Source organism: Galleria mellonella, unplaced genomic scaffold, assembly GCF_026898425.1.
Source record: "Galleria mellonella isolate WM207_F2 unplaced genomic scaffold, CSIRO_AGI_GalMel_v1 utg643, whole genome shotgun sequence".
NCBI classification, from domain to species: domain Eukaryota; kingdom Metazoa; phylum Arthropoda; class Insecta; order Lepidoptera; family Pyralidae; genus Galleria; species Galleria mellonella.
In genome coordinates this window covers 1,445,019-1,469,290 of record NW_026442135.1, presented here as the reverse complement: position 1 = coordinate 1,469,290, position 24,272 = coordinate 1,445,019, and the positions used below count along the sequence as shown (strand labels likewise).

Sequence of the window (24,272 nt, the reverse complement as noted above, 5' to 3'; positions counted from 1 at the left end):
ATACTATTTCACCCATGATACCCCCCATGCGTTGCCATTCCTAAGGACTCAGGTGTTATTCCTCTGTACCCTGTAAATTCACGCCATATTCCACCCTTCCAACCGAAACACAGCCATGCAAACACAACTGCTTTACGGTTGAAACACGAATGGAACAGAGATACCCAAGCAATCGACTTTTATACAAAGTCTCCCTCTGGTGTAAGGATGTATAGAAGCAATTAGATCTATTTAAGTTGGCAATAATAAGAAATACTGAGAAATAGGCAATACTAAGTAGGTTTGTTTATCTTCATGGAAAATTATAGTTGAATGATATTACGTAATATAGTTAATTGGGCAAAGCATGATAATGTATTTATTGAGCGTACGAAATACGTCATTCAATCGACAAGATCACTAGCCTAGGAACAAAATGTTTAATATACATTATTTATTTGTTACCAACTAAGGAAGTTTGGCAGTTTCTCCAGTTCACTCCCTTCAGAACCCCATAATATAAAAAGGATCATCATAATCATTTTGTCAGCCGTTAACTGTTCACTGCTGTATATAGGTCGCCCTTTATTGTGAGGATTGCCAGTAGGTGCCACGTTCGGCAAGCGGATTGACAATTGCAAGTAGGTTTTGGCAATGTTATAGGAAAGATGCTGCTGCTTATCCCTCGACCATTAAGTTTCCTTAGTCGCCGTCTTAAAAAATTATAAAAAATAATCAAATTTAATGATTGCACCATAATTATTAAAGAATAATCTAATACAAAATCTACTATTTTGATTACTGAGTAAATCTAAACAGTATACTCAAGTATAAAATATTTTATTAGTAGAATATGTTGTCATGTAAGTTGTCATGTAAGTTGCCAAGTTATACTAATAATAATACGTAATCATTACAGAAATAACGATGTCTAATATTGATACGGTCTTCATTAGACATTAACTAAAATAATAACTTAGTTTTACATAAGATCTCACAACTTTTTTAGTGCGTAGCGAGGTTTGGCATATTTTTACATTTTATGGTTTTAGAAAGAAAGAAAGAAATATGTAATTTCATGAAAGAAGCATGCGACTTACACAGTAGCACACAAAACACGTACAAAAGAAACAAAAATTAATTTTTGATAGGTTTTATTTATTCATGCCGAAAGCCAACATCGGTCTCGTTTATCGATAAAGCCGTTTACAGCCAATTGGTCATGTCCATCGATAACAGTCAACCGGAAGTATAGTATTGATATTTGTAATAAATACAAATAAGAGGAAGGTTTGTGTGATACAAGTCTATAATTACAAGATTAATACAATTTTATTATCTTTAAACTATTTTTAAAACGCGTCTTCTAAATGAATGAGCAATTAAACTAAATTCTTTTTATATCTAATTTATTTTTTGGTTACTACTGACTCATGGGCGTATCTAGGAACGGGGACGGGGATCATTGAGTGGCAATACCCTATTTTAAAAGGTCCAATGCCCTATCTTAAAATGAAAAGCCCCAAGAAATTTAGACAGATTCACTTTTTCGAAGTTACTTAATTAGGACTTCTGCCCTACCAAAAAGTTCTGAGTCTAGCTACGGTCGTGTACTGACTGTTAAAAAAAAATAGGGTATAAGACAGTGAACAAAATTTTCCTTTGTGTAAGTCGTGTACTGGCACAACACGTGCGTGTTATAGAATCCAATTATATATGGCTATTTTATTATGACGGACTAAAATATATACCGAAGATCACATCTCAAACTTGAAAACCTTGACGGACAAGACAATCATAAAGGCAGGCTCTTAATATTAACTTGAATTTATTTACTTGGACTTAGTCCACCCGTTCCCCCTTCTAAATGCGCTTGTAGTATTGGCTTAGTTATAAGGGATATAAATTAAATACTTTTGCAATACAAAATAGGGGACGTGCGACAAATCACGTTCACGACGTAGGTACGGTTGGAAGTTAACTAAACAGCAGTGCTGCTGGATGAACGTGGATTGCGATGCCCCGCAATCCACGTTTTTATTAAAAAAGGACAGGTAGATACAGTAGGTAGTTGAAATTGACATCCGCATATCTATACGTAATATTAAATAAACAACACATTTTACGCTAAATACTTAATTATAAAATGCTTATATGTAGTAAGTCGCTTACATTAGCAGACGCCAAAAAAACATTTACTGACTCGCCTAGGCGAAGTTACGCTTTGCTAACAATATACCTTATCAAGTCGACCTGCACGTGGCCCCCCTGGAAACCATCGTGTTAAATTCCAGATGTATTAATCACTATGGGCTAATTAACCTGCCTTTTCATTCTCACCTATCATCCCTCACTAGTGCCCTGCCAGCGTATACCGTTAGTGCAGGCGGAGTAACCATTGTCATCCATTATAAAAAAACAATGTAAAATTTAATGCGATTCTTTATTCTATGATCAGATCAGATTCTATGGCGCCTCTCTTCAACCGTAGCACCTTAGGGCGTAACTTGACCGCAACCCACCTAAACTTAAGACAGGTATGGCATAAAGGAAAAGTATGTCAGCAGACAAAGTATTCCTCGCCCGCACAGTTCATAAATTGAAGGTATCAACCTAAGTACCTACAATCCAAATTTCCTACAATCCACGACTAGTTATTATCCAACTAGTAATTTCAATATGTATGTATTTTTCTATCGTTTTACCAACATTTCAATTATTGTCAAAAATAATTATAGTTCAGGTAAACACCATGTCATCTAACACCGGGTGTTCTTGCAACTTTGTCCGTTTGTTAGTGGAAATTAACTTAATTCATAAAAACGTAATGTGATTATTTGATAAACACCATCTAGCGAATTTTGTCGTAAACAAATACTGCAAACGCCTCTACCTTTTATGTCTATTATTTCATATCAATTTTTAACCATCCACTGCTGAACATAAACCTCCCCCATGGGGGGGGGGGGGGTTGCCAGTAGTTACCATGCTTGGTAGGCGGATTAGCAACTACAGTAAGGCTTTGGAGATGTTTTAAGAGGAACGCTGCTGCCCGCCCTTCACTCTCTTAAGTTCCTCAGTCCACTCTTTCGACACTCATACGAATGGAAGTGGTGGCCTATTCTATGCCGGGACCACACGGCGAATAGTTTCATGTTTATACTATATACTTATACATACTTCCTTTGCTATATTCACTTGATCCATTCTAATGAAATATACGTGCATTTCGGCACGTGTAATATTAGTATTGCTCCGATATCTATATATTGGGTTCCTCTGGACATTGAAGACGAAAAAAAGGTCATTGCCCATTTCGATATCGCCAATACCAGTCGAATATCTCCATTCGTTTCAATCGGGTGCTTCATTTCAATGTTATATATTGGACAACTGATATATAACATATCTTTTGTTGATCCAATACATAGATATTGTAAATACAATACATAGCTTTTGCTGTATAATACCTATCCCTACGTGCATACACAGTAGTTCTATTTGATTTTAAATTAATTGAAATCAATAAATATATAGTGACTTTCTAATGATGTTTTATTTAAGATCGTGTTCCACAATAAAAAAATGATTTCAATTGTGGCAAAGCCAGTTATTTTCATTTAGTAATAGTAGATAGAAAACTAATAAACCAATTTTGATAAAAATTCTATGGACCCAATCTGTAATAATATAATCTCAGATAAAAAAATAATTTGTCTTTTCAAATTGGTCTATAACTGACGGTGTTTTAAGGTAACAAACGTAACAAATACAATCTAATTAAGAACCTCCTTCTTTTAAATCGGTTGAAAAACACAGACATCAATTCTAGAAGTAACTGACGTGTTACCTATTGTTTATTGGTAAAACTTAATAGATCTCGGATCTATTAAACTGGTAGTAAATTTTCCAGCAATTTAATCACCGTTAATAATTGAAATATTCATTCGACTTCAAAATGGAAGAAACGAATTTTTTTTTATACAACTTAGAATGGCAAACAAGCTGACGGCCCACCTGATGGAAAGTGGTAACCGTCGCCTATAGACATGAGCAGTACCAGTTTCGCCCATGATACTCCCCATGAGTTGCCATTTCTGAGGACTCAGGTGTTATTCATCTGTACCCAGTAAATTCACGCCATATCCCACCCTTCAAACCGAAACACAGTCATGCAAACACAACTACTTCACGGTTGAAACACGATTATGAGTGATTACTCGTATGTGTTAAGCGGTTTCTACAGTAATTCAATACTTGTGTATTTCATCGATTCCCTACCGTGATTACCACTTTGCATCGGGTGTAAATAAAATAATTGATTAAGTTTATTTCTGGCTCTCATGTAATTCTATTCTCTATGCATCGTCAAGGAGGGAAAGGGATTGTTAGTAATGAGGTCTAACTGACCCATTGCCAGCAATACACCCTATCAGGTCGACCTCCACGCGTTTTCCCCTGGAGACCATCGTGGTTAACACTAATGGAATTCGTCACAATGGGCTAACTGACCTGTTTTCATCGTCACCTGGTGCCCCGCCAGTATATAGCGCAGGAGGGGTTACCATTCCATCATCACCTTTTAAAAAAAATGCATCATTATGAGAGAAAGGGATTGTTAGTAATGAGAATCTAATAGCCCCTATTGTTAGCAATATATTAGAATAAAGTCCATCTCCACGAAAATATTAAATTATTATAATAAAGTATTGTTGGATTCGTCACAATAGGTTAACTGACCTGCTTCATCTTCACTTATCATCCCTCACCGGTGCCTCGTCCAGTGTATACAGATAACGCAGGCTGGGTTAACATTGTATTGTAATGCACAAAAAATGCATCGTTTAAACAGCCGTCTCTTTATGTCGATCTTTCTTTGTAGAACAAAACGTTAAATAATCAATTATTGAAATTCAAAGTGAATATTAGTTTTCTCAATGAAATTTACTTTAAACATAACAACATTTATCTGGAAAAGTCTTTTACATAAATATTATGCAAACGATAAAACTCAGGATCGAAAGTTGAACTGATGAAATGATGCCTCTTAAGAGGAAGCTCTTGATCTACTTTTTTTTTTTTTTTTTTTTTTGCAGAACAATAACTTAATTTTAAATTTCGTATTTGGAATAGAATAGAAACGTTTAATTGACTTAATTGCTTTTTAAATTTAGAAGAAAAGCAGGTAAGTGTGTTTAATTTTAAATTTTCATTTAGTACCGGTAGGTTGGCCGGGGTAGTCAGAGAGAACAGTGCTAAATGCTCTATTCTATGTATACCTATTGGAAGAAATAAAAAAATGCCACGTACGCCAATAACACTAGCCAGCTTATTTGCTCTTATTGTTTTGATCACTTCCATTCCTATTAAATTTACGACCTTGTAAAAAGTGTAAATTAATTAAATAAACGTCTTAAGCTATACAGCGCATATAGACCTTTATTTATTCAATTAATATTCTTTTTTATTTGTTGACTGAATGAATTTTCTGAACGTATAACGTACGTTTGTATAAAAATAATTTAGGTATACAAATCTTTTGTAACTCTATAATTCTAGAGATTTGGATCCTATTTCAATTGATACAAAATACTTAGATAAGAAAGCTATAAATATAGTTAAATAATAAAGATATAAAAGTAAATTTTATTATAATTTATAATTAAAAGTAATAAAATTTATTAAGGCAAGCCTCAGCTTCAAGCCTTATAAAAAGCAGACAATATTAATTACCTTTTGCGTTTTAAGCACAGATAATATAATACTTGGTTTCAAGTAATATTAGTAAGTAGTTCAAATATATTAGTAAATGTGTTTTTATAAAATATATAATATAAATTATGCATTTGTTAATATGTAATTAAGTCTAATGAATAATTATAAAATTAAATAAATATTAGAAGAGGAAATTGTACATATACATTTAAATATTTGAAATAACTAACTAACTGCCTCTTAAATGGCAGACAATATTATTAACTATTATTTCAAATCCGTTTGCCTATCATAACATGTTTTAATGATAACAAATTATTAAATAGCTTCGGTTAGCATCTTGTCGCTTGGTTTGTGCTACCGTGGACATTCATGGCTTGGACGTCGCGCTTGTCATACGGCTATAGATAATTGTTTTTTTATTTTTTCGAATATAAATGCATTCGTCGAATGAAAATTTAGTACAGTAGCGGTCGCGGTGTTAACAGTGCATTCTGTATTTAATATATTTTTTTTTATTTAAGAAATAAAATTTTATTTTCGTGAGCAATGGTGAAGACTCTGTGCGTGTACAGGACTGTGAAAGCCTTCATCATGAGTGACTCGCTGAAGAAGTTTGATTTAGATGCAACGAACGATTTCGTGAAAGTAGCAATCGCCATCGCCGGCTTTTATATGGGAATTTTCTATTGTACGTAATTTTTTTTTTTGGTTTTCTTTTTGTTGAATTTTTGTTTTTACTTATTTTAATAGCTTTATATTTTTTTATGAAATTGCAATAAGCGAGTATAAATAATATTTTGTATAATTTTGTACTCTATAATTTTATAAAATATCGTCGCTATTATAAAGTTGTTGAAACAGGAGTCTTTTTTTTATAGTATTCCGAAGCTCATAAATATATATTTAAGCCAATAATTTCGTGTACAGAAAAAAAGAAAAATGAACTGTACTAAAATTGAAATAATGACCGCGAAATATTAAAAAAGAGAAACGTAGTTCTGTATAAGGAGTTAGAAAATCCGCTGTGATATCCTAAAAACACCTAGTACTTATTAATAGTATCCAGCCATAAGAATAATACAACTTACAAATACTTACAAGAGTATCTATCTGTCTACTCTTATGATTAAGCCCTATTTCAGCCCGAACCGTTACTACGAAAGTGAGGAAAAAATCTTAGAAAAAGTTTGGCATTGTATTCACTTCATTAATTTAATGAGCTCTCAACTTCTTTTATACAAAACTGGCTTTTACCTACAACTTTATACGTATAGTTTTTTGAAGTAGGTATCACTTCTAAATGGTACAATAAGAGAAAACATAAAATTGTAACAGATTTTAAATCGTCAGTAATATAACTGATAACTGTGAAAATTACATTTAATTTGGTCAAATGGTTTTTGCTTGATAGCGAAACAAACTTGAAATAGACAGAAATTTAAAATATATCATTTTGGCTTCTTATTGTTCTTATTAGACCCATCATATCTATTTTTCTTAAATATATTCTATGTACAGACATAGTCTAATTTTATTATATTACTAAGATGCAGTAACCCGATCCGAAACCCAATGAGTTTACGAAACTGAACAACTTTCCCAAATTATCATTTGGAAAATACAAACCATGCGCTGTTTCAAAAACTTTTTTCATATTTCATTTATATCCCTTGGAGAACTTTAGTTAACCTACGCGTCTGCATAGAAACAGAAGTAGACATTTAAAATGTTATATTTTTTTTAATGGTGTCGTATTTTACGACTAACCATAGACAATAATATCCACTAACAAAGCCTGTATGTATTTTATATATAGTACATACAAATAAATACTTTCATTTTCATGAAATAGCCAACCGACACCACTGGCTTACGAAACCGCTTAACCAAATGTGGTCGAGGGAAACATACAGAATATAATATGACCACAATTGACTGGAAACATTCCTATTGTTTATTATATAACAAATTATATGTTATTATAGAATCATACTTTAAAGAGGCCGATAGAAAAGTCTTATAAATTTGGATATGGAATTTTTTAACGAAAAATATCTAGGGAGGCTTGTATTCTGAGCAGAAAATAAATGTTTTGTAGCATTGTAATTCAAATTGTTCTCTATATGATTTATGATGGACGTATAATAAAACGCCGAGGATTGTCTTTAGGTTTAATTAATACTTAATGTGATTCCAAGCTATAGAAAAAAAAAACAGAAAAAGGAATATTTACAATGCTTATGCCCAGTCGGATATAAAAATGTTGGGTAGTTGCCCAAACTCTGTATCTGGTGAGAAAAAAAAAATATTTAGGTACAATTATCTATATACTTGTATCTAACGTAGATTCTTGAAGTAAGTGTAATAAGCCTAAATCCAACCTATACACTATTATTATTATTAATTACAAAAAGTTGTTCAGTTTTCCGAAAACTGATTAATTTCACAAAACTGAACAAGTTTTCGAAGGAAAACAAAATAAATATGAAAAAAAAAATTGGAATCATTCATAAAAATTACACCTTACAATAATTATTGAAACATTTTATTTTTGTAATTTATTCCTAAATGATTTTTTTTAAGTTTTCATGTACATAATTATTGGACTGGCTAGTTATAATCTGACCATTACATTTTATGCTTAAATTTGTTCTAAATATAAATATATTAAATGCTATGATAACTATCAAACACATACATTATCATGGATAATAAAATCAATATTTTTGACATACATTCGGTTAACCGACAAGCGATCCGAAACGGTCTTTTTAATCTAGCTACTGAAATTGTTATCAATACATGAAAATAATCATATCTTCATTATTATAATATTTTTATTAGTCGTTAAATTATTGTTATAATTATGAACTATTAAATTGGCATGCTGACTAATGACGCAATGGAATTGGGATCAAATTAATATTACATTAATCAGATATTATATGTATAGTCGAGTGCCCTCTATGTGAATATAAGAATATGTAATTTTATGCATCTTGAAATGGTAACACAGACGTTTTTATAAAAGAATCAATTGGGAAATGCCCACTATTGTGATATATGAAAATCTATTATAATACCATTATAATCATAAACACTAATGGACTTTTAGTCTTCGGTCACTTTATACACTTAATAGTGACTATGTGACACCAATCACGTTATGAATACCACTCCATTACACTCAATATTTAATATCTTTTCCAATTTATCAACATTTATTTTTTCTCTTTATTTAGGTCAACAAATAGTGGACACTATAACAATATATATATATATATATATATATATATATATATATATATATATATATATAATTTTTGTGCTACCAACGACGTTGACCACCTATGACTATATAACAAAATATATATAATAAAATAGTTGTATGCAACTACTACTTGTATAAAATCAAAGACATGTTAATTACGGATTTACGATTATGTAAACACGAATTTTATTAATTATGTCAGTGGGACGACATTCTGCGTGTGCAAGTTGAATGATGTGAATTTACACGCGTCATCACACATGACACATAAATTTTGTAAAAAATAGTGATCTTATAAAAAAGTCAGCGACCTTTATTGAATTTAAGAGTGTTCATACTTTAGTGTCGTATGGTGCCGGCGTAGAATGGACCACCCTTTCCTTTCCCGGGGGTGTCGTAAGAGGCTACTAAGGGAGTTTAATAGTCGAGTGATGGGAAGCAGTGTTTTTCCTAAAACATCACTAAAACCTAACTACGGTGGCCAGTTCGCCTGCCAAGCGTGACAACTACTACCAGAACCCTTCTTATGGGGGTGACCCATGTTCGGCAGTGGGCAGTCAATGGCTGATATGGTAATACTTTACCGAACTATCCGTCAATTTTCAAAAACAGTTTTCATGTTGTTTTTAAACAATTTTCAATATTTTCAAATAATTTATTTTAAAAATACTCTACTAGCGAATATATTTGAAAAAGGTAAAAGCCCTTAAATAAAAGAAAACAATTGATCATTTAATACGTTCCATATATATACGTAATTCTTTCACTACAAACTTCACACGTGCTTTATATTTTGCTTTGGAATTTTTCAAATAATTTTTTTGTCATCAAAATGGAAATTTTCCAACAAGTGGCAGCTTGGTAAGAATATTATTCCATGACTAATGTTTTAGTTCGGTAGCACAATTCTTTTTAAATATTTAATCAATAATAGTGAAAGTGTTGACTCGTTTTTTAATATTGACAGATAATTGTGATATAGTCGCACTTTGGTAAGCTCTTAAATGCTCTTAAAATTAACTAGTATTCTTATTTTAAATGCTTGCAATTTAATCTAATTTGTTCTCTCAAAATTATTACACACTTTGATTTCAAATTAATCCCCTTTGGGAGGTAATTCTTAAACTTTCTATTTCTATAGCTTTAATGTTGACCCATATTTAGCTCAATGTACTGTTAAATTTTCATCACAATCTCTTCAGCCATTTTTACGTGAAACCCAAAAACGTGAAGCAACCGATTAATAAATGCACACAGAAAATTAAACAGAAGATGTGAGAAGTATGCGATTTACGCAACTACTGTGTTTTTAGAGTTCATGTATGTGAGTCTCTTTGTTTCATCATTACTTCTAAATACCTAAGCAGATTTATATATATGGGGTATCGTCAGAAACCTTACATCATTCACACTGGTATAACACTGGCTATATTTTTTAAAATACTTCGTTCGTTATTGGCAGTTTTTTTTTTATTTTGTTGAGCAAAATATACTTGTTTTTATCCAGACCATACTTTTTACATAAACAATATTCTCTTTCCCTTTTTTTCTCAAATTAAGACTCAAATTGTCACAAAACATGCAGTTGCATCAATTTAAATCAATATCTGTGGCATACATCAAGAAATAATTTCCTAAAGTACCCTCAGGAGTCATTCTTTCTAATTATACATAAATGTGAAAGTGGGTTTATTCGGTTGCGCCTTAACGACTTAACCAATTCCTATAAGATTTAGTATTATACATATATGAAGAAGAAGGATATAAGCTATTTATGTATCGCGGTTTGTTGATATCAGTCACGCGGTCGCAAGTAAAAGTTATTTAAATAACGGAGTTCAAAACAAAGTTAAATAAGCGAAACTAAACGAAGATTCTAGATCCCCATAGTTTTGAATTGTTTTCTCATATTATTGCGTTCTAATCACGCACGATCGACTTATCAGTGTATGTAAATGATTTATAATGTATACAATATGACCGATACAGAATCTTCTGTGCTCGCTGACCGATAACAGAGTAGGCATGGCCAGATAAAAATAAGTACAAGTAAAAAAAAATATAATCACTTTTATTTATCTCTTTCACTAAATAAATTTGTTCTTGAACCAAGTTCCAGAAAACGTTCTGGTCATTTTCAATGTCATGAAACGCGTGTGTGTAAACAAAATCCTTATCATACGAAAATGGCATACCAACTGTCTCATCTTTACCATTATTTACCGGTAAATATTATAATTAGCAACATATACATTTTACTTTACAAAAAACAGCTACAGCCACTGAGAAGTAACAAAATATTTCGTAAACATATTACAATGAAAATATTTAAATTTAGAATGCAAAACTTATGTATTATAATTTTTGTAGCCAGCATTTTTTCTTCCTTTCTTTCTGGCAAATTGAGAGAAGGCAACCCATTGATTATAACGTTTAGCTCATCTTTTATTTAATCCAATTTTCAAAAATCTTATACCTATCTAGAAGTCTAACATTAATATAAACCCTATCAATTGCAAAAAGACATAGATAAAGTATAGTATAAAGACTGGTCACAAAAAAAAAAAAAATAAAGACGAATCGACAAGGAGGTTCCTTTTGGAAGTTGCTTTAAAAAAAGGTTGATTAATAATTGGTTTTTATTGTTTCTCGCAACTGGCCAGTTTTGTTCGAGATGCGTCTTCATATGACTGGTTTATAATCGATGTGGCCATTTCTATATATATTTTTTCTTTTTATCATTAACTATGCGGTAAAGTCACATGCTATTCCAGGATGGCCGTGTAATTAGAGCGGTTTATACGTTATTCCATCTGCCCGATGTAACGACCGATAAATGTATGCTTGCATGACGTTAATTTTAAAATTAACTAGTTTATTCAAGGCTTCACTAGCGCTTATAATATTTTCTAAATGAAAGGATGTCTACATACTGGGTATTCTGTTTTATTTACGAAGCCTTTTCTAACATACATGTTATTTTGATGGGCCTTTCCTTATCTGCACTCTATACTAATATTATAAAGAGTAAAGATTTGATAGTCTGTTTGTAATGGATAAACTCAAAAACTAGCCAACTGATTTTAAAAATTCTTTTACTTACATTACCAGCGAGTGCTATATATTATTATTAAAATTCTATCTACCCGTGCGACGCCGGACCAAATCCCTAGTCATAATATAATTTGGTCTGAATTCTATTTTTTTTAAAGCTATCAACAAAATAAATTTTGATTTATATATTTTATTATAAATAAAATAACCATTATATTCGGTTCTATATATAGATATATAAAAATTAATGATGTATAAAAAAATTGTGTTTCACAAAAAAAACTGACATGAATTGTAGCAAAAGTAACCCCGCCCACGTTAACGGTATACGCCAGTGGGGCACCAGTGAAGGGTGATAGATGAGGATGAAAAGGCAGGTCAGTTAGTCCATCGTGATGAATACACCTAGAATTCAGCACGATGGTTTCCAGGGGGGACCCCGCGTGGAGGTCGACTTGATAGGATATATTACTAGCAATGGGTCTGGTATTCCGCATTATCAATTATTCATTAACAATCTCTTCCCCCCAAAATGACAAGTGAAGTGAAGAGGAAACAATAAAGATAATTTATCTATTTTATTATTATTAAATAAAAGCACTATACAATAATTTACTTTAAGGCACAATACACTTATTAGTGTAATTTTTTAGTGACTAGGTAATTTTTTACCTTTTAATTGAGTTTCTTGCCAATTCTTCTCAATTGGATCTATATACCGAACTGGACGGTAGGGAAAAAAATAAAATTATAATGTAAAAATTTGACGTTCATAAGCGGCTAAAATGTCCTACATGAATAAATGATTTTTGAATTTGAATTTGAATTTGAATTTACCAAGGATTATTTAAATAATACTTTTACTCTAGAACAAGGTGATGTAGACTTATAGGTAACGTTCCCAGACTTGTCATTGATAAAAAAAAAAGCATAACCATATGCGCACGCATTCATCAGCTGTTATCGAATAGCATTCCGTGAATAAATATGGAGACAAAATGTAGTATCGTTGCATTTATTTATAACAATGCAGGGTTACTGGATGACACATGACTTTATATGCATTTAATAAGGTTTGCTTATTTTAAAAAGACGGTTCTAGATTCTTCTATATTTTTTTTTTCCGAATTTTTATTACACGATTACATTGCCAATTCTCAATCGATTCTTAATTCAAAAGATGATATTTCTGTATGTGAGTAAATAATTGCTTGTTACGAACGAAAACCATTTGTACGACTAGACACGCTATTTCACGTTCTAACCCCGCCTGCGCTGTCGGTAAACGCTGGCGATGCACCAGTGACGACGAAAAGGAGGGCCTGTAGATAAATAGCAAACGAATTCGTCGATGGAATCGACATCGCTTCCGTAAATTAGAATGAAAAAGCAACGCTAGATGACTTATTCCAACTTACGGACTCGCTGGCGATGTCGATTCCATTGTCGAATTTGCTTGTCACTTGTCTAGAGGGCCAGATCAGTTAGCCCATCATGACGAATTCAACGATAAATTAATCACGATAGTTTCTAGAGGGAACCGCGTGGAGATCGACCTGATAGGGTGTATTGATAGTAACAAGGACTAGCCTGCCCATTACTAACGATCCCTTTCCCTTCTGGTGAGTCCTTGTGAGACGACTTTACATTTATAATACTAATATAGTTTTAATACAACTTTTCTACAACAAATATAAAATATCCTGTCGTTTATCAAAGCATGATTTCCATTCAAGATTCTAGTCGCTTTTTTGCAAAACAATGTTTAATTTATTATCTCCAAAGCAAAGTTCGGTCTGCCATGTTTACGTGTAATGTAACATATCTCGCGAGTACATACTCGTTACAATGTTGTAAAATGCATAGTAAATCTTGTTTATGAAGCGTTTTTCATTAAAACCCAGGTGTTCTTTAAACAGCACCGGTGTTAATCATCCTCCATCCAAGAGTTAATAAAGAAACACGCCTTCTTGCCAGTTAAAAATAAATTAGATGTTGCTAAAGACGTAATGTTGCCAATTAAAAAATAAATAAATGTGTATCTATATATTATTTCGTTTAATCATTTAATAAAAAAAATATGATTTATAAAACTAATAATTTAGGTAATTACATTACTCAACGTAGATTGTTTATGTTATTTTCTCTATTTACTGTATATATAAACTAAATTTTAAATTTTTCGATTGTCAAGTAGGGGAGGGGGGGTAGTCAAAACCAAACGACGAAGTCTTTTTATTCTTACATACCTCTCTTGCCTAATATGTTTTCATGATAAATTAATTATTGAAAGAATTTAAGTATGCACCTTGAAAATTTAATTATACATTTTAGTCTTGTGATGCATACGCGCTGACTACGGAGTTTTAGCATGGTACAACTGCAATTTGCTATTTTGAACCAACTTTAAAAAAGAAGGAAGTTCTCAATATGGTTATATTTTTTATGTTTTACCTTGATTTTTTTTTCTGAAAGCATATACTTACGAATTGGTTCTATAGAAATTTGCCCGCCAAACGTGATAACTATTGGTAAAATCCTCCAATCGGAAAGGTCAATGTTCAACAGTGGCCAGTTAACGCCTGATATGTGGAGGGAAAGGGATTTTTAGTAATGGGTTCTCACAGCCCTATTGCTAGCAATACCCTATCAGGTCAACCTCGTCGCGGTTTCTCCCGGAAACCATCGTGGTTAATTCTTGTCGCATTCTTCACTATGGGCCAACTGACCTGCCTTCATCTTCACCTATCATCTATCATTGGTGCCCCGCCAGCGTATACCGATAACGCAGAATGAGTAAACATTCCATTTTACCCTTAAAAAAAACCCAAGATATGATGATGGTGAAAATCTCCCAATTATTTTGTTTAAACATAAAAACGAAGAATAAAGAGTATTGCGAAACTATTTAACTATAGAGGATTTTCTCTTGAGTTTTTTTCGAGTATAATGCTGGTGTATTTTTTTTTTGATGGGTAAAAATGGTATGGTTACCCCGCCTGCGCTAACGGGATACGCTGGCGGAGCACCAATGAAGGGTGATAGATGAGAATGAAAACAGGCCAGTTAGCCCATCATGATGAATTCATCAGGAATTAACATGATAGTTTCCAGGGGGAACCACAAGGAGGTCGACTTGGTTGGGTATATTGCTAGCAATGGGATTCTCAGTTTCCATTACTAACAATCCCTTTCGTCCCAGGCTGGTGTATTGTACTTGATCTCTTGATTGCCTTTTGCAACATACAACATAGGGATTTAAATCAGTATTGTAACTAACACCGCCCACATGGAGCGGGAGAAAAATCGATATCATCTATAAATATTACAGTATACTTATATCGGGTAAAAGTATATCAACATCCGTGCAGCATCCTCTGTGTGTATCTCTCGTGTCGTGATAGCCGACCTGCGATAGTGGGGGCAGAAAAATAATTTAAACAATTCTATAACCAACGATAATATGGCCGATATGATAATGTCGCGGAGCTTCGACCGACTGATTAGGTTGTACTTGGAAAAAACCCTTCACCTCTTCTGTGAAATCGGGTCAAGTGCGAATGTTCGTACCTTCCGAGGGTTCCGTACTGTCGGAAGTTGGGGAAACGTTAAGCCTAGAACTACTAACCGAGGTAGAGTAGAGTAGAGTAGGTAGACTATCTACTATAGGCAAAATTTGAACTACGTTTTTAAGTTAGTCAGTTTCAGTTTTCAGAGTTCCAAATAAATGGATTTTTTTAGCAAAATATCATGATGGTTTTTAATTTTCTCAGAGCTGTATGTGTCCTCTTTGAAATTCCGTGTGAAATTTGAAAATCATTTAATTTTTTTAAAAATTATAAATACTTGTTTGTTAAATGATAGTTTCACCGTTTTCAGCATTGTTATATAAATCGATTTTTCATCAACTAAACCCTTAGTAAAGAGCAAATTCTTTCTTCCTATTTCTTTTTTAATGAAAAAACAATAAAATTCATATACTTATTATTCAGATTACTGCTTTTAAAGTGATTTTATGAACAAGAAACTTGTAGGGTTAAATATTTACCCCGGTTTGTTGTTTGTATACAGGTAAAAAAAAATTAGTTTATAGTTCTGAAGTTATATGGATAAAATCAAAAGTTACAGTTATTTTGAAAATTCTTTCACTCATTGAAAGCTACATTATCAGAGATTAACATGAGCTGTATTTCATCTTCAGAAAGCTACAGATCTTCCACTTTCCTCCCGATGCGAAGCAGCAGTGGGTAGCTAGTATAAAATAATTTAAAAATTGTAATATTTTAAGGTATTATTTATTTATTTAACTTTTTATTGCATCAAAAATATAAAAATGTACAAATATAATTAGAAAATTCAAGTGAAATACAGTAGCATAAAGTACAGATTAAAATATAGTATATACATAAAGGTACAAAAGGCGGTCTTATCGCTACGGTAATCTTTTACAGACAACCTTATATTATTATTACTAGGTATTTATTTTTAATTTATTTCTATTGTGCACCATGTACATTGACAATGGAACGAATAAATAAAATAAAAAAGTAGTAATTACTACTGGTTGCATTACCTATCCATTTATTATATAATATTAGCCTTGAAGGAAAATAAAACTATATATATATATATATATATATATATATATATATATATATATATATATATATATATATATATATATTATATATATAAACAAAAGCAGTACCATGGACATAACAGAGTATACTGTTTCGCTCATGATACCCCCCATGTGTTGCCATTCCTGAGGACTCAGGTGTTATTCCTCTGTAAATTCACGTAAATTCACGCCATATACCACCCTTCAAACTGAAACACAGCCATGCAAACACAACTGCTTTACGGTTCAAACACGAATGGGACAGAGGAAGCAAACGACTTTTGTACAGTCTCCCTCTGGTAATTTTGCAATGTATTTAACGAATGGCTGTTTGTATTTTGTCTGTTTGTATAAGTATGCTTCGTAACTACATCGGGCATTATAACCGTGATGAATTTTAACTTTAATTTTTTTTTTTTTGAGTCAATATTGTTAATTCTTTTTGCAATTAATAGAGTTTACTCCTGTGTTAAATTTAAACAATCGAATATTAAAAATGAAAAAAAAAAATTGGATCTCCCATATTAAGTCAAGAGCTGAATGCGGTTTTTAGTATGGGAAGTTCAAATTTTGTTTGTAGTTTTTCGACCCATGTTTCTTTGGTGAAATGTTCATTTTTGTTTTTAGAACACACTTTTCAAGGGATGCAAACTAATGTTTTAAATTCAGTCCCTGTATAATAAAACTGCATACAAGTGTTACATTATTAAACTATTCCTCAAGTTAGGATACTCTGTCATGCGGAGCCAGTTTAGATAAATTCCATTCCTAAATTTTCCCGACTGAGAATCGATCCCGGGATCCCAATACACAAAGCAATATGCTTACCGCTGTGCCAGAAATGTCGTTATATTAAGAGATATAACACACTACTATATTATCTATCTAATCCGTGTATACAAGCTGTATGCCATGCACTTAGCTGACTAAATACAACATAGAGTGTGATAGATACGAAAAATATTTCAATACATCATCATCATCATATCAGCTTTTAACTGTCCACTGCTGAACATAAGCCTCCCCCTTGGGGGGGTTGGCAAGTAGTTGCCACGCTTGGCAGGCGGATTCGCAACCGCAGTTAGGCTTTGAAGATGTTTTAAAAGGGACGCTGCTGCCCATCCCTCGCCCTCTCTTAGTCGCCTCTTACGACACCCACTGGTAAAAAGGGGTGGCCTATTCTATGCCAGGACCACACAGGTATCATACAATATATATGTATCTCTTATTAATTAATGACTTTTAGCGTTATTTTTTTCTAAAATTAGCAAATAGCATTTTGGAACGTCCAGAATGAATCTATATCTTTTTAAAAGGTTGGCATAGAACAGACAACTCTTAGGTGTTATTTAAGGGCTAGACGATTACTGCCCATCAAGTGAGCCGCATGCACGTTTACCACCCCCTTTTATATAAAAAAATCATAATTCGTCTAGACACCGGCTAGACATTATTCAGGTCATGCGAGCACTGCAATAATTATATTTATCTAAATGCACGGCCGATGGACGCTGTACCGGATCCTGATAAGGACGGGATGGCCATAAGTTCATTGGTTCGAGGCTACTGAACTATGGGGAAATTGAACGTATACTTAGTCTGTTTTAATTATACTTAATCATAATGTAAACAAATTAATAATTGTTCGATTGGTGAATGAATAAAAAATGAATTGATTGATAGTTCGATTTGTTACTAATTAATGAGTATTTTTATGATAATTTCAACAAAACATGATCACCATTACATTATATTGAGACAGAATCTACAATACAATTACTATCGGTCTTGTTGTCTGTATATCTATATAATAAATATATATATATTCTTTATTGCACTTGTAAATTACAATGTTAATGCATTTATAAATATTGTGAGCAAGGGTGGACTTATCTCTGGCAGAGATCTCTTCCAGTCAACCCAATGCAGTTAGAAAACATGTTGCTAGCGGGCAGCTGAAGTGCTACAACTATTAATATTTAGTGTACATAAACAAATATACAGTTAAATAAAATATTAAGATACATAATAAAATATTACATAAATACATATACTGTAAATAAATATAATATCTACCTACTTATACAGTGGATGTTAAAATAAATGAATATACTACCTAGAATAGAAATTTAGTTCAATGATTTTAAAGTTTGACAGTTCAATTATAAAAATAAATAAATTAAGATTATGACTCAAAGGAAAGAAAATGTATTCAACCTTTTCTTGAAAGAGGTAATTGAAGGGCTCTCTTGTATGTGGGAAGGGAGTTTGTTCCATAATTGGGCAGCTCGATACGAGAAAGAGTTGCCCATAAAATTGTTCTACACAAAGGTAGGTCGAGAATCCTGGACTGAACTTGACAGGAGCGTTTAGGACGGATTGGTGGTGGTAATAATTTAAATCGAGATATAATATAATATAAAGTGGAAGTGTTTGTTTGTTAGAACGCGCTAACTTCCGAAACTATTATTAACTATTAGTAGGATTTGAAGAATAATTCTCTTTATGCATTTGATAACTCCATTCTAGAGGAAGATTATAGGCTATTCAACATCACGATATGAACACGGGCGAAGCCGCGGGATACAGCTAGTATCTTAATGTATTAAAGTTCTGAGTCACTGTGTTCATTCACGCTAACCTCCGAAACCGATTCGACCAATTTGAATGTTTGTAAATGTACCTATATTGTAAGGTCCAGCTTGAGAGATAGGATAGTTATTGTGCCGATAAGCGATTTATATGAGTCACAACTAAGGGTGGGTAATATATAGCAATATCTATATATTTTAGTTACAATATCTATATACTGGTCTAATAACGAATATGTTAATAGTCTGTTATCTAAAATATAATATTGGATAACAGACTTTTAACATATTCAAAAATAGATATCCGACCGATATAGGCGATATTGAAATGGGCGATGACTTTTTTCCGACCATCTATATCCAAAGGAATCCAATATATAGATACCAGATCGGTATCAATATTACCCATGCCTAGTCACAACAATGTCTGTCGAGACAGCTATTAAAATGTAAACACAATAATGTTTTTAATATAATAAAGTATTAACAAGGAATTAGCATTGTATACATTTGCTAAATTTAGTGTAAATATACCTCATATTTAAGTATAAAAAAATTTAAATACAATTGTTTTGGCTTTAATTTCATTAACACTTCCAAGGCCAAGGTGAATGAGGTGTTACTAGAATTAATTCCATCAGAATGTAAATAATAAATTGATAATACAGTAAATACGAAATTGTCATCGAAAGGTTAACAGTTGACGTGGTCCTGATTTATTTATTTATTTTATCAAATAATAATAATGTGGCGATTCGACAAACTTGCAATGAAAATAAATTATATGAGCGACGTTAATACTGCATTCAATATTACATTTACTATGACCCATTTGGCTACTTATCTAAAGTTTTCCTAAACTAAATCTGTACATAATATTATTATTGCATCAAAATGATCATGACTCAACCTAATGATGAGGTGGTATCGGTCAGAGGTTATCGCGATTAAGAAATACAGTTACATATATTATACATATATAGATAGATATCTGATATAGTTCTTCCGCATAACATTATTTTATCCTTGGTTTAGAAATATGGAAGTTGTTTTGGTTTGGTTCGTTTATTTAGATTACTTTTTTTTCTAAATAGGCCATGAGTTTTTTATACAGGCTTATGTTCAGCAATGGACAGCTAACGGCTGAAATAATAATAATTCATTGATACAGTGGTGATGTGAACACATTTTGCTCATTATCTATACTTATAATAAATCTGTAGAGAGGTCAATTCTGTACATGAAATATATTTCCAAAATAACTATCAAGGGGGTGATTAGTGATCGATACTGATGCCAAAAATGCAATCAGTAAAATTTTTGTCTGTCTGTTTGTATGTTCGTCATAGAAACAAAAATCACTCGACAGATTTTAACGAAACTTGGTACAATTATTCTTCATACTCCTGGGCAGATTGTAGTATACTTTTCATCACGCTACAATCAATAGGAGCAGAGCAGAGAAGGGAATTGTTGAGAAAACGGGAGAAGTTACTCTATTTTTAAGCTTCCGTCACGTGTTTAACCTTAATGGCCACTTTTTAAAATGTAAAAATGTCCACCCGTGCGAAGCCGGGACGGGCCGTTAGTATTGTCTACAAGGTTACCTCAGCAGGTGGACCGCTAGTGTACGAGTTTATGCCCTTTAAAGTAGCATAACAAGTGATAAACGGCTGGCGGTGTTGAACTGTAACATGAAGAATGATATACTTGTTTTTATAACATGAACAGACAGGTGCGTTTGGACGACCTTCTCCCCTCCAGTAGGGAAGGGTCCAAGCCACTTGACTAACCAGAAGTACACATCGTTATGTCTGTATAACGTTTATGGCTCGATAGTCAATCAAGTCTCTTTAAAAACCCCTTAAATATAAGCTTGTATAATATAATCCCCCATTTTGGAGTAGCGGCCATATTGAATTTAATGTGAGTTCCTCTTTCATTTAGTGCCTCCTCGGGTCGCTCAGGACTTCTGTATCTTTTTTTTTGTACCACTGAGGTGACAAACAAGCGTACGGTCCACGTGATGGTAAGCGGTTACCGCAGCCTATGAACGTCTGTAATACCATAGGTATTAAGCGCGTTGCCGACCCTGAAGAAACCTCTTTATCCCCCTTTTGAAGAACTCCATACTGTAGTCTCTTAGGAAAACCTAGAAAGGGATCTCATTCCATAACCTGAGTGTTTATGGGAGAAAACATCTCTGAAACTGCATTGTACGCGAATATTTAGACCGTAGGGTTTGAGGGTGAACTCGCCGTCGATAGCGAGCTGTTCGATTATAGAAAGTGGCCGTGGGCATTATTTTAAACAATTCTTCTGAGCACAATCCGTTGTACAAGCGGTAGAACACGCAGAGTTAAGCAAAGTCTTTCCTAAGACTTAACGGTTCGATACCCTTTGTAAGACTGGAATCGTCGACATTTCTCATAGCTCGTCGTTGCACTGAGTCGAAGGGTTCAAGCTAGTGTCTATCTATGAATTATATGATTTGAGTAATCGATTTTGTCTAGAAAAACATCTGAAACACTGCTTGCTTAAATTCTAAATTTAGCGTTTGCCTTGAACGTCTGTATTTGGGTCGAACACTGATTTTGAACAACTCAAAGGTTAACCATAACCCTGAAGAACTGAAGATAAAACCAAAACTCGTGGCCGATGCGTGATGCCCGTGCGTGCTTTGTCCGAGAGGTCGTTTGTTTTGCATCAAATGTTCATTAGACGTGCACGATAATCGAACCGGATACCAGATAAAAAACAATAACAATGTGAAGCTTATTTAGAGCAGTGTATTTCGAAATCACATAAAGATAACCGGGTACAGGAGAATATCATCTTCAGATAACATTCGTGTGAGAGTGGCGTTCTGTGACAATAGTACCTGCATTGTAAATTAAGGCCTCTGACATTGTTTATCAGATGACGGTGAACATGACCTCCAAAGCATGATTTTAAAAAAAATTGTGGTTTACTCAATTTCGTAGTTGAAGTTTACTGTAATGTCAGAGTTTATACGATTTATGTGATATTTATAGATATGTAGTTTAAAATACATGTAACTAAAACCTGAGAATAAGTGATTTGTCACAAAAGATTCTATATTTTTCCCATTCTCTACTCAAAATCTGGGATAAAGTTTTGTTTAAGATGCAATATGTGTGTATTACCTACATTTGACTTTTCTAAGCCTGAATCTAATCTCCCTGCATTCTACGCTCGCGTCTTGATTCACGGTTTCTATATTCTGTATGAGACAGTTTCAACGAGATAAGTTGATTTTGCCAAGAAGCTTTCTTACATGCTGTTCCGGTTTTATGGAATATTGGAGTAGTAATGAAATTATTAGATGCTGTGTTATTTGATCTACATATCTAAAATCATCGTTATTATCATCATATCAGCCCTTAATTGTCCACTGCTTAACATAAGCCTCCCCCTAGGGAGGGGTTTGCCAGTACTTGGTACGCTTGGCAATCGCAATTTGGCTTTGGAAATGTTTTAAGAGGGACGCTGCTGCCCATCCCTCTCCCTCCCTTAGTCGCCTCTTACGACACCCACGAGAAGGGGTGGTCTATTCTATGTTGGGACCACACGGGATTGATTATTATTATTTTATATAAAAATATATTACTAGGAGGTTAACGACCTAACTAAATATTTCTTATGTGCACAGCACGCGATGTTTTCGCCAAATATAAATCGATTTGGATATTTTTTTGCAATTGATAAGTTCCGTTTTTATCAAAAATACTGTCGCGTAAATTATTTACGTTCATCAAGTTATAACAACTCGAGTACCATCGCAGACATTTATGTATTTTTGTGACTATCCCGTAGATATGATGCGAAGGTTAATGGTGCGCTGTCTCGGCTATCAGCTATCAGCAGACAGAGGGCCTGGTCTTTAAACTTTTAGATTTAGGTATTTATATGTGTACCCATTTGAATGTACTGTGAAGAATTGCTGTCCAGTCTTTACTTTGCTTTTTTTTAAGTGACGTAATTCAACATGAAGTCTCAGAAATCTCGGGGAAAGACAAAAAGATATTGCTGGCTTCCTACTGGTTAAAACTCACTTGGAACTCTTTTCTTCCACCTCCAAGTACCGCGTTGATAAAAATGTGATGCATTAAGTACTGTAGTGCACTCATTTCTCAGGCTTCCTCGATATGTGCTAGAAGCCCACTTATCCACTATCTTGAAGCCGGACTAGTAGATGCTAGATTGCCCTTCAAACTAAAAAACTGTTTAGCAAGCACACCTGTTTAACAACAGAGACATGAATAGAACAGAAGTAGATATAACCTTGCAACCTTATAACCTTTTTGAAGTCTCTCCCTAGTAACTACTTGGGTCTCATTCAAAAATTTATATTTTTGTGATACAAAGTCAATTATGGATTAAATATAAATGTTATTTTGATTGACATTGGTTGAGTCCATTGTTTTAAGGTTTATATTTGGTTTAGAAATTCATATTCATGCATAAAAAACGTTTGCCTTTTATGTATTTATATAAATAAAAATAGTGTTTAGAACACTAAATTCGAGAACTGTTATACCAAGACGGCTATTTTTTTTTTTAATATTCGTTGAAGTCTGAGGATGGTTCTTAAAAAGGAAAAGATTGGAACCAACAGCAAAAAATATTTTTAAAATTTTTTGTAACTAACTTTTCTAACCCGCAGCTTTGCTTGTGTTAATATCGATTTTGGTCAACAATTCTGATTGTTGGCATAGTTAGAGAAAAAAGTTACAGAACGAAACCCATCCCCTTTTAAGGTATAGTTTGAAAAATAAAAATGTATCTATTCCTAAATCATGAATTCCTAAACAGTAATTCTGTAAAGTTTAAAGTAAATCCGAGAACGTAATAAAAAGTTTCATACAAAAATTACCTTTACCTCTCCCCACCTCCTATAAGTTTTTCGCAAGAAAAAGTAGCTTCTAACCACTACATACCCACGTCACACATCTATCTCTATACCAAAATTCATCATAATCGATCCAGCGGTTTAGACGTGAAAGCGTCACGGTCA

General features: G+C 33.1%; 1 protein-coding gene across 2 annotated transcripts in view; it reads left to right on the top strand.

Annotated features, from left to right (window-relative positions):
• Positions 1-24,272, top strand: part of LOC113511141 (transmembrane protein 68) — a 44,641-nt gene that overhangs the window by 6,352 nt on the left and 14,017 nt on the right. Inside the window, exon 1 of one of the 2 annotated variants that reach the window (XM_026894742.3) lies at positions 6,052-6,385. The exons of the other annotated variant lie outside the window; for it this stretch is intronic. Coding sequence (XP_026750543.2) covers positions 6,244-6,385 — 142 coding nt within the window. The 5' untranslated portion in view covers positions 6,052-6,243. Of the gene's footprint in view, positions 1-6,051; positions 6,386-24,272 lie in introns of those variants that run through there. 2 annotated transcript variants of the gene reach the window in all.